This window comes from Triturus cristatus, chromosome 2_2 (genome assembly GCF_964204655.1).
Source record: "Triturus cristatus chromosome 2_2, aTriCri1.1, whole genome shotgun sequence".
In the NCBI taxonomy this organism is placed as follows: domain Eukaryota; kingdom Metazoa; phylum Chordata; class Amphibia; order Caudata; family Salamandridae; genus Triturus; species Triturus cristatus.
The window spans coordinates 913,941,188-913,953,964 of NC_140582.1; the positions used below are offsets into that span (position 1 = coordinate 913,941,188).

General features: G+C 44.4%; 1 protein-coding gene across 1 annotated transcript in view; it reads right to left on the bottom strand.

The window, feature by feature from the left end:
* STIM2 (stromal interaction molecule 2) overlaps nucleotides 1–12,777 on the bottom strand; it is a 567,186-nt gene that overhangs the window by 12,528 nt on the left and 541,881 nt on the right. Inside the window, exons 8-10 of the mRNA XM_085642305.1 lie at nucleotides 3,092–3,259; nucleotides 1,587–1,687; nucleotides 295–533 (exon numbers count right to left, since the gene is read on the bottom strand). Coding sequence (XP_085498431.1) covers nucleotides 295–533; nucleotides 1,587–1,687; nucleotides 3,092–3,259 — 508 coding nt within the window. The remainder of the gene's footprint in view (nucleotides 1–294; nucleotides 534–1,586; nucleotides 1,688–3,091; nucleotides 3,260–12,777) is intronic.

Here is a 12,777-nt window from a genome sequence, read left to right on the forward strand (position 1 = left end):
GGGGTCCCTAGGAAACGTGAAAGGAACCTTAACGCTGTTGGCCAGAAAGGAAGCCGACAGTCAGTCATAGCTATGCCTACAGGTGTACATACGTCTGTGTTTGCTCGCAGACTCTGTTGTTGGACAGATAGGCCAAACAGTTCAGATTCAACAAAGGCTGCAATGAGGTGTCAGTTAACCCACGAATCTCTGTGTAGGGCAACAAGTGCATTTCCTAAACACCAGTTCCAAATTACACATAGAGACTGATGAAGAAATATTCTTATTTGAGTCATAGGGCAGTCCATCACATACCGGGGAACGGGGAGATGATTGGAGGCGTGTCTTCATCCAAGTCATCCACGCCGCCTGCGATAGGGTAGGGCGGGATGGAGACCCGAGGCATCACCACCCAGCTGTGCTCGGAATAGAGAGTGGACGTCAGGTTGGGTAAACCAGAGTTGTGCACTATCTGGAAACCGCACATCTTTTCAATCTGCTGCCATCGATACAGACGCTCCCGCAAACACGAGGTCAGCTCCGACATGGCTTTCCTGGAAAAGAACCACAGTTCAGTAAACTTGCAAAGCAGAACAACCCCACAATGGTTCTTTAAAAGAACATACGGCACATTTTGGAGAACAGCACTCCACCAGCAAAGACGCGGTTTTTAGGACAAGAAACTGTGAGAACCCCACTCCTTGCCTCTCATCTGAAACGAGCACATATGATTTCAGTACTTACCGTGCTGCATTACGGGCATCTCGAGACTTTCCAGCATCAGGTTAACGTGCAAGATATACAGGTGAAAAGCGTGGCCGCCGCTGCAGTGTGAATTAAACCCATTGCTTGTTGAACGAAGAGGACTTTGCTCAAATCCTTCCTTGCTTTTCCAAGCTAAACTCGACTAAGACTACATGAATGCGCACAGGGGCCTATAGCGTTGATGAGATACATTAGCCGGGGTTTTCGACATTGAGTCATAGACCCCACAATAATGACCCCGAGAACAATTGACCGAGCCCTGGTTAAGTAACGCACCGAGTGAAAGGTGCTGGCTGGCTGGGTCGAGATGTTCTTTTAAATAAGTTTTGCCAATTTGAATCAAGAAAATCCTTTTGCTACAAAGGAAACTTGATCTCCTTCTTGACTTCCAAGTTGCAATGCAGCGGAATGAATCTTGTCTAAACTGAATGGTCTATTTTTGATGACATTTTGTTCTTATGTTTATCTGGAGTGAAAAACTTGACAAATAGTGCGCTTCCCGAAGTATTCATGTAATTTCCCTTTGGTAAGGGTTTTTGGCAGCTAAGAACCCTTGAGGGTCATGCACTGCAACACCAAGAGCCAGTAAGGATCTCTTCGCGACTGCTATGTGTGTTCTGCCTAACTGCCGCTGTTAGTTGGTTTGAGAATCCCACATCGGTGCCACCACAACCACCACACCAGCTTGCAGTTATTGAGCCACAAACCAATACTTCAGCGAAAATTCTCTAGAAAGAACAAGTGATACAAGCTGTTTCCTAAACTTCATATTTGCATGTGGTATTTATGAATGAGCAAAAAAGACAGCAATGATCTTTAATAGTGCAGATCCATTTTCTTACTTAGCTTCAAGAATCTTTTGGTCCACTTCATCCAGGGATGAGCTGTGGGCTACATGCAACGTTCCAAAGACTGTGCTTCTCTTCTTTTTGATTTTTTCAGCCTGGAAAAAAGGGGGTGGGGGTGAAATTAAGATGAAACCGTAAGAAAATATAATGCAAATTGCTGCAATTAAAGGTTTTCATCCAAAGCGTATGGAAAAACCTCTAAAAATCACACTTCATGTTATATGAAGAAAAGCACTACGTGTAAACAGACCCAGGTTTCATGCATTTGGCCTTTACAGGCAATTTATCTCAGGGGACTGTGGTTAAATTGGACTTGCCTGACATCACACACAGTGTCAGTGGAGAACCCACACTTGAACAAGGGAATTTGATACATTAAAACTACCTCCTAAGTGATGCTCCGGTAACCTGTCTGGTTCTGCCCATGCATTGCCAATCTCTTTATGCTTCTGTAGCACCTCTGACCTGGAGAAACTTAGGTGATGGAGAGATACGATCGATTTTATACATGGCATGTACATTAAAGTTCCCTGAAAGGGAGAAACCGAGATCAGTAAGGAGAGCGATAAATGTTATCTAAGGGCCTGCAACTTCTTGCCAAGCAATGAGACAGACTCACTAAATCTCATCTTACACGAAACTACTAAATGTAAATTTACAAACCAACAACTGATGCTGCCGAAGAGCTAAAATGTTCTATGACAAACAATATCACAATTGCGACCTAAGCAAATATAAAATGTGGACGTTGAATACCTAAACTGGGAAGTAAGCTAAAAAGTTGGTGCTTATAAGTACCTTTTCCCTGCAGGTTCATACTTAGGTGCAGCGCCAAACTATGACAAGAGCACAACCTGGTGTTCACACGACATCTATAACACCCATATAGGCCATATGAGTGTCATACACTTCCATCCAAAGCACTTCTACGAACAGCGTGCAACCTCTCCACAAAAGGGATTCAGTTCCTCGTCTAGGGCAAAAAGGGCTATATAAATCCAACTACAACGGAACATGAAAACTGTAAGCTGAGATGTGATAAGGGATCACAGGGTGCAAGAACAATGAAACACTCAATTTTCTGAGTTTGATCAACTATTTGTAGTATATGACAAGATAAAGTGACCATCTAAGTCGAAGTCTGACATTCTCCTCAAAAGTCACTGGTAAGTCACAGCAGCTAACAGAAAAATATATATGTTGATCAATGGTTATATGCTCACAAATATTATGAAACAATCGACACATCTAAATTGGCTCTGGATATTTTGCTAAACATTCCACCCATCGTGGCCAACTATGAGTATTTACAAATAAGTACTGCTAAAGAAATGTTAATACAAATAATTAGTATAAATCAATCAATCACGCCTTTCTTATCACACTCACTACTGCATAGGGGGCGCTCAGCACAGTGTGTTATGCATATAAACAGTACAGCTATTTAACATTACAAAATGATCTGTATTGGGTGTAACTGAGTAAATATATGACATTACCTCTTCTTTAGCAATGGTCAACTGCATTTCCGCGTTCTGCTTTTTTATATTGTAGTACTGAACTTCAACCTCATGAGTTAACTGGAGCCATTTCTGGAGTGTGTCAGGAACAGACCAATTGCTTCTTAGCTCAAACTCCTTTTCTGCCTTCTTTAGTGCCATACGGACCTACCAATCAAAATAACGATCAGAAAAGATATGAAAACCCCCATTTCATACGTCAACAAACGCCAACTTAGACACAAAGAAAATGAGGTTGCTAGTACCAGCAGTGTAAAAGTTATGATATTTATAGATTCACTTTTCAAGCACTTCATGCAATATTCTACCAGCACAATACACCTTTACAGCGAGTGAGCCAGGTATCTTGGAAGTTACAGGGTAACATCTATTTGGTTACTCATGTGCCCAATACTACTTGGGGAATTTTTTCTTATCAACTATATGTATACTATAATACACAGCGGCAGCTGCCACTGTTAGTTATTGTCAAGCTTCACTTTCCATTACAACAGCATTTTCGATTTTGCAATAACTGAACGCCCATAAACGAATCTGCACTAAATTTGGCACTCGCTTAGCATAGTCAGCTAAGATTCGGTATGCCAAATTTTGTGCAGTTCTTTACAGAGTAAAAAAAAAGTTCACCTGGGGAGGCAGGGTTTGTAAAATGATTTACCCATCTTAACTCTCATGGTGAATTTAGCTTGCACCTACAGCCACAACCACGGTACAGATTTACACCAAACGTGGCATGAAGGAAAAACATTAATCAGAAAGCAAGCTTTATTGGCTTGGTATAAATCTGTTTAGTAGTTTATGAGATATTTGCGTTTGAAAAGGGTGCCAGATGAGCTTAAAAGGGTTAATACATTTGTGTATTGTGTCTGCTGAAAAGCCATTTGTTGTTTTGATTATAACTTTTTCACAATTTCATCAAAATGCACGAAACCTGGCAGACAGTATGTTGAAATTTCTTTTGGCTGCTAAGCCTTTTCCCCCTAAAATGTTAGGTCTTTTATAAGACATGTGGGGTTCATTACTTTTTTTCACAAAAGGTATCCACTCCAAATTTGAGTATTTTTTTGCCACATCTTGGGAATTTCAAAAGTACCCAGGTTCAGATGAATCCCAGGTAGGGAACTGAGAAAAGTGCCAAACAATAAGCAACATTTTTTTTTTTTTTTTTATAATGGGACATTTACGAAATGTTCCATAGGTCAGGTAACCCCTTAAATGTATCTTCGACCCCAAGCGCTGAAGATATATTTTACAGTTTGCACATCAGCAAGCTCTATTAAAAAAACACATCTAAGTGGTGCATTATTCAGGTCAATATACTGACTTTGTCAGGGTGTCACCAAAATAATCAAACATAAAATATGTACTAAAAACAATACAAATAATTATTCAAAACCTTTCAATAAGGTGCCACCTTTCATTGACATAGTGAGTTGATATATAGCTTTTTACTATTAACATAAGCATACCAATAATATTTTCACTGTTCAAAACAATGCATGTGAGTCTTTCTACTACATTTACTAGGGCTGCAAAGGCAACAAAGGTTCATCACGCAGAGCCTCTGGACTATTACACCAACTCCAGGGATGCACAATAATGGCGGCAAACTCTCAGTGAGTCAACCCAGGAGACTTAGAGAAAGCCCCCCAAACATAGCTGTGGGACACCTGCTGGTGCCTTTGCCCTCCTTACGAAGGGATAATATGAAACATTTGAGCCTGTAGCTGGGTGTCTCTATCCCCCTCTTGCACACTTTCAATCAGAACCTATCCACATACGTGCCTGGGAAACCCGCTCTTTCAGGTCCCAGAAAGCTCCCCTCTAGTGTCCTCAAGAGGTGAGCAAGCCAGTGCCACTGGCCCTGGAGACAAGGCTGCGAAATGACCCAAGTAAATAAAAGTCAAGAGTTTCCCGCTGCTCCAGCAGGGGTTGTTCCACATGGGGCCTGTCATTCCTCTTATGCAATTCCCTCTTCTTCTCAAGAGTTTTGCTCTTCTACAGGGTTTTAAAAGCGGAGGTGGTGAGTTCAAAAGGTGGGAGTCTCTGCCCATTCCAAAGACGTCCTATCAACGCTCCACCCTGACAGACTCATTCTAGGAGTTGACTCTCTGCACAGCATGATAAGAATCTTCACCCTTTCGCTGCTAAGCCTTTTCCCCTCCCCAGTACTAAGCCTTTTTTTTGGCTATTTGGGGGTAGTTCGCACTGAGGCTTCCATAACCTTTTGTCCACATAAGCTATCCATGGCAAATCTGGGTCTTTTTTCCCCCAACATCCTGGGGATTTTAAAGGTTTCCAGAGTTTGTGGAAGGGAACTCAAAACAGGCAAAATATAGCTTAACTTTGAGATTTTTTTACAGGGAAAAATAGATTATTTTCATTCAAATGACACCAACGAATGGTTTGATGTGCTAAAGTCACCATCTTCACCGGCTTTCAGGAACGCGCAGAGCTGAATAAAAAAAATCTAATTTTTTACCACAGTTTTGGCATTTTTCAAAGAGGCAGCTAATTGTGTGAAAAGCAGTATGAAACCCATGGGTGAGAAAAGCTATACATTTTTGAAATTAGACAAAATCCTGAATTCAGCAAGGGGTCACATCTGTAGATCCCTCAAGGTTTTCATAAAGTCACTGTTGAAATAAATATTGAAAATGACTAGGAAAAAACAGCCATTTGTTACCATGTTTTCATCTGTAACTTTTTGTCACGATTGCCAATTTACGAAAGCAATGTACCATTCCGCTCGCTAGACCTTTTTGGTTGTGGGGATATGTAGGGTTTGTAGGTTCTCCAAGAACCAGAGCCAACAACTGAGCTGCACCTTACAATGGTTTTTCATTGTGTACTGAGTATAGACAAATTCATATGGTGAAATATGTAGAATGAAAAATAGGTATCAAGGTAACCTATGTATTTCTAAAACGGGCCAAGATTTGGATTTAAAGAGCAGTGGTTATTTGTACATCTCTGAATTTGAGGGTACCCATACGGGCGATATGATTTAGAGGGTATTTTTCAAACTCTCTTCTTTCTTACAAACTGGCTTACATTTGGAAAGCACAAATACAATGAAATCCAATTGGTAATGATAAATATCCTCCTATTCTATGCTCCCATATGCCTTCTGATAAAAATGGTACCTCACATGTGTGGGTAGGCCTAGTGCCTGCGACAGGAAACGGCCCAAAACGCAACATGGATACATCACATTTTTCTACTCAAAACTGGCCTGTTTTTGGCAGAGTGGGAAGCTGTGGAATTTGGGCCCTAGCTCAACTGGCACCCAAGGAAACCTATCAAAACTGTACATTTTTAAAAATTAGACGCCTAGAAGAATCCAGGATGGGGTGACTTGTGTGGCTCTCACCAGGTTGTTTTAGCTAGAATCCCTTACAAATCTCAATCTTTAACCAAAAGAACAAATTTTCCTTAAATTTCTGTGATGTAAAGTACTGGAATATGCGAGGAGCCACAAACGTCTTTCCACCCAGCTTTTCCTACGTCTTCTGATAAAAATGGTACCTCACTTTTATGGGTAGGCCAAATGCCCGCAACCGAAAAGACTGCTGTTAGACCTAGCATCCTTGGTGTAGTTTTCCCTGTCTTTTTGCCTCTACCTCCTGCATTTTTTGACTGTGTGCTGTATTTCAATTTTGCTGGTCTAGCTACTCTGTGCACTTTGCCACTGCTGACCAGTGCCAAAGTGCCAGTGCTTCCTGTGTAATTCATGATTATGATTGGTTATCCCTGATTGGCACATTTGATTTACTGGTAAGTCCCTAGTAAAGTGCACTGTGTGTGCCCAGGGCCTGTAAATCAAATGTTACTAGTGGGTATACAGCACTGACTGTGCCACCCAAACAAGAAGCCTTTCAAATGTGTCTCAGACCTGTTACACCCAAGTGCAGGGTGCAGTGTAAGTGAAATGTAAGACATGTACTGGTGTGTTTTACATGTCCTAATAGTAAAATACTGACAATTTCATTTTTCACTATTGCAAGGACTAGCTCTCGTACAGGTTATCATTGGAGCTGCCTTGTAACATTTCACAGGTGTAACTTTCAACAGGGAACAACTAGAGATTTGGAGTTTTGGCTTCCTGAGCTCAGAATTTAATAACATCTTTTAGTAAAGGTGTTTTATAAATAGTGTGCTTGAAAATGCCAGTTTTAGAAAGTGGGTGTTTTCTTGTTTAACCATCCTGTGCCTCTGTCTACCTGTGGAATCAACGTCTGGCTTAGACTGACGGGCTAGTTTGTGCATTCACTCCAGGCACTCACACAAAGAGTTTTGAGGTGTGCCCAGCATATGCTGATGAGACTTCCTGGGCTAGAGTGGTGGGAGGAGCTGCCACTAACACCAGAATAGGCAGTGGCTGCCTTTCACAATGCTGTCTCCAGCCCCTGTTGTGTGGCTGGAACAGGGAGGACAGAACTGGTTTTACTGAGCGGGAGAGACTTTCTTACAAAGACTTCAAAGGGAAAAAGGTGTGTTAGTAATAAACCCAAAACTCTGCCAAGAAGAAGAGCTGAAGAGTGCTGCCCCTTTGCTGTGTGTTGCTTTGCTGGGTTGGCCTGTAGTTGCTGCTTCTGGGCAGTGGAAAGGACTAGACTTTTTCCTTGCTATGGTATCCTGCTTAGAAAGATTCTCCAAGAGCTTGAAGTAGAGCTTGCCTCCTATTAAGAAGTCTCAGGGACACAAAGACTTCACCTGCAGCATCCTTGAACTCAACTGCTGGGAGTTCTGACCTGCCTTGTGGTGCCAAATCCAGGTCTGGGATCTTGGAGATTGTTCCTCCTGCACAGAACTACAAAGAACTCAAGAAACCTACAAAATCAACGCTTCACACTTCTTGGGGTTGTATTTTCCATTGCAGCACCGTTGTGAGGAAGAAAATTCAGATACACAGCCCCGTGCTGTTGATGAAATCAACGTATCGCCGGTCTGTGGTCGGAAGAACTGTTGCATGCGGAGTTCAGTGCACCAGTCTCTGAAGTCCACCGCACCAACTGATGCAGAACCTGCTATGCAGCTAAAAGAAAGGACGCATCCTGGGCTTCGCAGCTGATTAAATCGTCACAGAGTCTGTTTGCCGCCAAATCGACCACCAGTGTGCACTGGATTTCCAGGCAACGCAACAGTGCGCCAAGTTTTTTCTGACGCCGCACCCACAGGCCTGAACCGTCTTGGAATCGATGCATCACTTCTCCGGCGTGCAGAACTGTCACATGGTCTCCTCTAGGACTCAGGAACTGACGCATCGCTGTGTTTTCCAATGCTTTCCTCCTCTGAGGCTGTTTTGCAGTGTGGATCTTGACGCATTCTTTGTGTAAAAATCATGCATCCCTCGATTTCTATAGACAGAAGTGCTCGAAACCTTTTAAAAGTCATATTTTGAGTTGGATATGTTGGATTTTTGTTGTTTTGGGCTTGCTAGGTTTAGATAAAGATACATTATTTTTCTAAACTGGTGTGGTGTCCATTTGTAGTGTTCTTACGGTGTTACTGTGTGTCTGATGTACAAATACTTTACACATTGCCTCTGAGATAGCTCTGACTGGTCGCTCCAAGCTAAAAAGGGGATACGCAGGGGTTATCTTGGGTGTGTAACTCCCTTATCCTGACTAGAAGAAAGGGTCCCTACTTGGACAGGGAGTAAGTCACTGTCAACTAGAGACCCCAATTTCTAACAGCCCCAAAATGCAATATGGAGACATCAACATTTCCTGTCACAAAAATGATCTGACTTAGGGGTAGCAGCGTTTTTTTGCCGGGGATCAACTGTTACCCATGGTAACCTGCCAAACTAAGACATTTCTAAAAACTAGACACTAAGGGGAGTCCAGGGTGGTATGCCTCATGTGGATCTCACAAAGTTTTTTTTACCCATAATGCCCTGCAAACCTCAAACTTTGTCTAAAATTGCACATTTTCTTAGCATTTCTGCGATGTAAACTTCTGCACTCAGCAGGAACCCAAAAAATGCCTACCACAAAGTGTACTCCCACTTGTCCTGATAACATGCTACTTCACTTGTGTGTCTGGGCCCAGTGCACGTGACAGGCAAGGGGGGCATTAGGCCACTGCGAGGGGGGCCTAGTGGTGGATCCCTGCTTGGGGATCACCCTTCTGCAGTGATCTTCAAGCAGGGATACACTGCAGAATGGTACCATTGGATCCCCGCTTGGGGATCACCCTTCTGCAGTGATCCCCAAGCAGGCATACACTGCGGAATGGTACCATTGGAAAGGGAATATTCTCCCTTTCCAATGACACCTCCCCCATCTGAATCAGTGCTGAGGGGACTGAGACATGCCCCGAGCACTGATGTAGTCAAATGAGTCAATCGGCTCATTTCACTTTCTATTTAATGACGGCAGCGTGCCATGTGCGCCAATCATCATTACATGGTGAAAAAAATATATCTTGGGTTGCTGGGTCTGCCGAGGCTGAAATGAAAAAAGGAAATCCCTCTTGTATTCACACCAGAGAGATTTCCTGCCTCTGGTGCGAGAATGGCCTGCAGCTGTCCTCAGCATATAAGGACTGGTGGGGAGGACGACAAGGAGCCGTCCTCTGCACTGAACAGGTTAGGTGGAAAAATAAATGCTCAATTTGCAGCAGCTCCCTATCCTGGGCCTTACCTCTGCTCTTACAGCCACAAAAAATTGGATGTGCCAGCTGATTCAGATTTTTACAATGCCCTCTTTCCACAAGAATGCTTAATCCCCTCCAAATGGATCTATTGTTTAGGGAAGGCTTGGCTCTACTTTCTGGCCAGTGGAGAAATTAACGTGGTCCAGAAGGGGGTAGTTATAAACCTGAAGTGTATAAAGGATTGCAAATAGAGCCAAATATTATATCTGCACTTGTGAGCTGTTGGACAAGTTACTTACCTTCGGTAACGCCTAATCTTATCTGGTGGAGACGTAATCTAGCCACAGACTCCTTACCTTAGAAAAAGGCCAGACTTGACTGTCCAGGCAGTGGTGCTTCCTGAATGTGTGTAGTATTCCCCACGTTGCTGACTGACAAATGTCAAGGACTGGAACACCATGCTGCAACGCTGTGGTAGCAGCCTTAGCTCTGGTGGAATGAGTTTTTAAGCCTTCAGGAGGCTGATTCTTGGCCAGAGAGCAGCAAATTCTGATGCAGAGGACGACCCATCCCAAGATAGTCCTCTTCTGCACCGCACAACCTTTCTTTGATCCAGTGTACCCCATAAAAAGTTGGTCATCCACCCAGAACTCTTTAGTACGGTCAAGGTAAAACAACAACGCTCTTTTAGGGTCCAGACGGTGGAGTTGCTCCTCCTCTTTAGATGGGTGCAGAGGAGCATAGAAAGTGGAAAGGAAACCAATTGCTTCATGTGGAAGAATTGTATTATCCCTTAGGGTAAGGAAGAAGCCCTAGTGTGAAGCACAAACTTATCAGGGAAGATGGTCTGGTAAAGAGGCTTGGATGCCTGAGCCTGCAATTCACTCACCCTCCTGGCAGACGTTATTGGCACTAAAAAGGTTGTTTTAATAGAAAGCAGCCGTAGGAGGACGTTGTGCAGAGGTTCGAACGAACTGCACATCAGGAAGTTAAGAACCAAATTAAGGTCCCACTGAGGCATTATGAATGGGGCAGGTGGGAACATATGTACAAGTCCCTTAAAACATCTGTACACAATAGGGGATTTAAATAAATTGGGTTGGTCTGGCAGCCTCAAGAAAGCAAACAAGGCAGAAAGGTACCCTTTAAGAGTGCCCAGAGCAGAGCCCTGCTGAGCAAGGGTAAAAATAAAGAGAAGGACTTGCGAGAGGGAAACAGAAAGAGGATCAATGGAATTTTCTGTACAATATTTTACAAATTTCTGCCACTGTGAGGCATACACGGTCTTGGTAGAGGGACACCTGGCTGCCAAAATCACATCACAGATTTCGGGAGGAAGGTCGATTGCTGTCAACTGCTGCCACTTAATCTCCATGCAAGAAGGCGTAGAGTTGACAGGTTCAGGTGGAAGACCTTCCCCTGCTGCTGCGACAGAAGATCCTCCCGAAGGTGAAGCCTGAGCGGAGCATCGATGCTCAGTTGGAGATGCACGAGATACCAGACTCTCTGTGCCCAGTTCGGAGCAACAATAATTGCTTGGGTACAGTCGCTCCTGATCTTCTTGAGCACTCTGGACAGGCGTGTATTGGCAGAAAGGCGTACAGGAGCCCTGAACTCCAGTCGTGATGAAAAGAGCCACTGAGCGCTGCCTTGGAAACTCCAGCATGCAAAACTGCTGACATTGCGCATTCTCTGCAGAAGCGAACAGATCTAACCAAGGCTCTCACCACTTCTGAAAGGGACGCCATTCATGATCCGCTAGACATCGACTGCTGAGTTTGTCCGTCCTGTCGTTCAGGAAACCTGCCAGGTTTTGAATCACCAGGGATATGCCCTGCTCTTCCAGCCATGTCCAGAGACACAGGGCCTCTTGACAAAGGGTCCATGACCCCAACCTGCCCTGTTTGTTGCAGTACCACATGGTGGTGGTGTTGTCTGTGAACACCTGAGCCAGTTTTCCCTTAAAGAAAAGCTTTCAATGCCAAGTGAATCGCTCAGAGCTCCAGCAAGTTGATGTGGTATCCGGATTCCGCCGTCGACCAGAGTCCTTTGATCTCCACCTCTCCTAGATGACCACCCAATCCCAAGAGTGGCCCATTCGTCACTTCTGTGTGGTATGGTTGGGAAAGGGTGAGGGGTCAGCCTCTGACCCAATTGCGGTTGGTTGGCCACCACTGCAGATCCTGTGCAGTTTCCTCCGAGATATGGGCCATGTCAGAGAGATTCCCCTGATGCTGCGCCCACTGGAACTTCACGTCCCACTGCAAAGCCCACATATGTGTCACTAGAAGGATGCAGGAAGGCATCAGGCCCAGCGGCCTCAGAGTCAGTCTCACAGAAACCCAGGAAAGAGTCGGAAACATCAGTATCATAGCCTGAATAGCCTGTACTCGCCGATCGGGAGGTTAGGCCCGAAACTGCACTATGTCCAGAACAGCTGCGATGAAAGGGAGTGTCGTAGAGGGAGTCGGGTGTAACTTTGTTAAGCTGATAGTGAGCCTCAGCGAAAGCAGGAGATTTACTGTAATCTGGAGGTGTGAGAGGACAGTCTGGGGCGAGCTCGCCTTTAACAGCCAGTCGTCGAGAGAGGAGAAGACTGGCACCCCTGGTCTGCCCAGATGAGCTGCAACTACTGCCATCACCTTGGTGAACACCTGAGGGGCGATGGTAAGGCAAAGGGGAGCACTATAAACTGAAAGCGCTTGTGGCCTACCATGAACTACAGGTAAAACTGATGGGCAGGCAGGACGAGAATGTGAAAATAGGCATCCTGCAAGTCCAACGCTACCATCCAGTGTCCAGGGCAGAAAAGATCTGAGCCAGAATTAGCTTTTTGAACTTTTCCTTTTTGAGGAAGTAGTTGAGGGCTCGCAGATCTAGAATAGGATCAAGGCCCTTGTCCTTTTTGAAGAATAGAAAGTAGCGGGAATAGCAACCACAGTCTACTTCTGGTGCCGGAACCCTGTCTGTGGCTTCCTTGGCCAAGAGAGTCCTGACGTCCTATTGAAGCAAGTTCAGGAGGTCCTCCCTCAACCGATCGTAGGTATGGAGGGAGTAGTCAC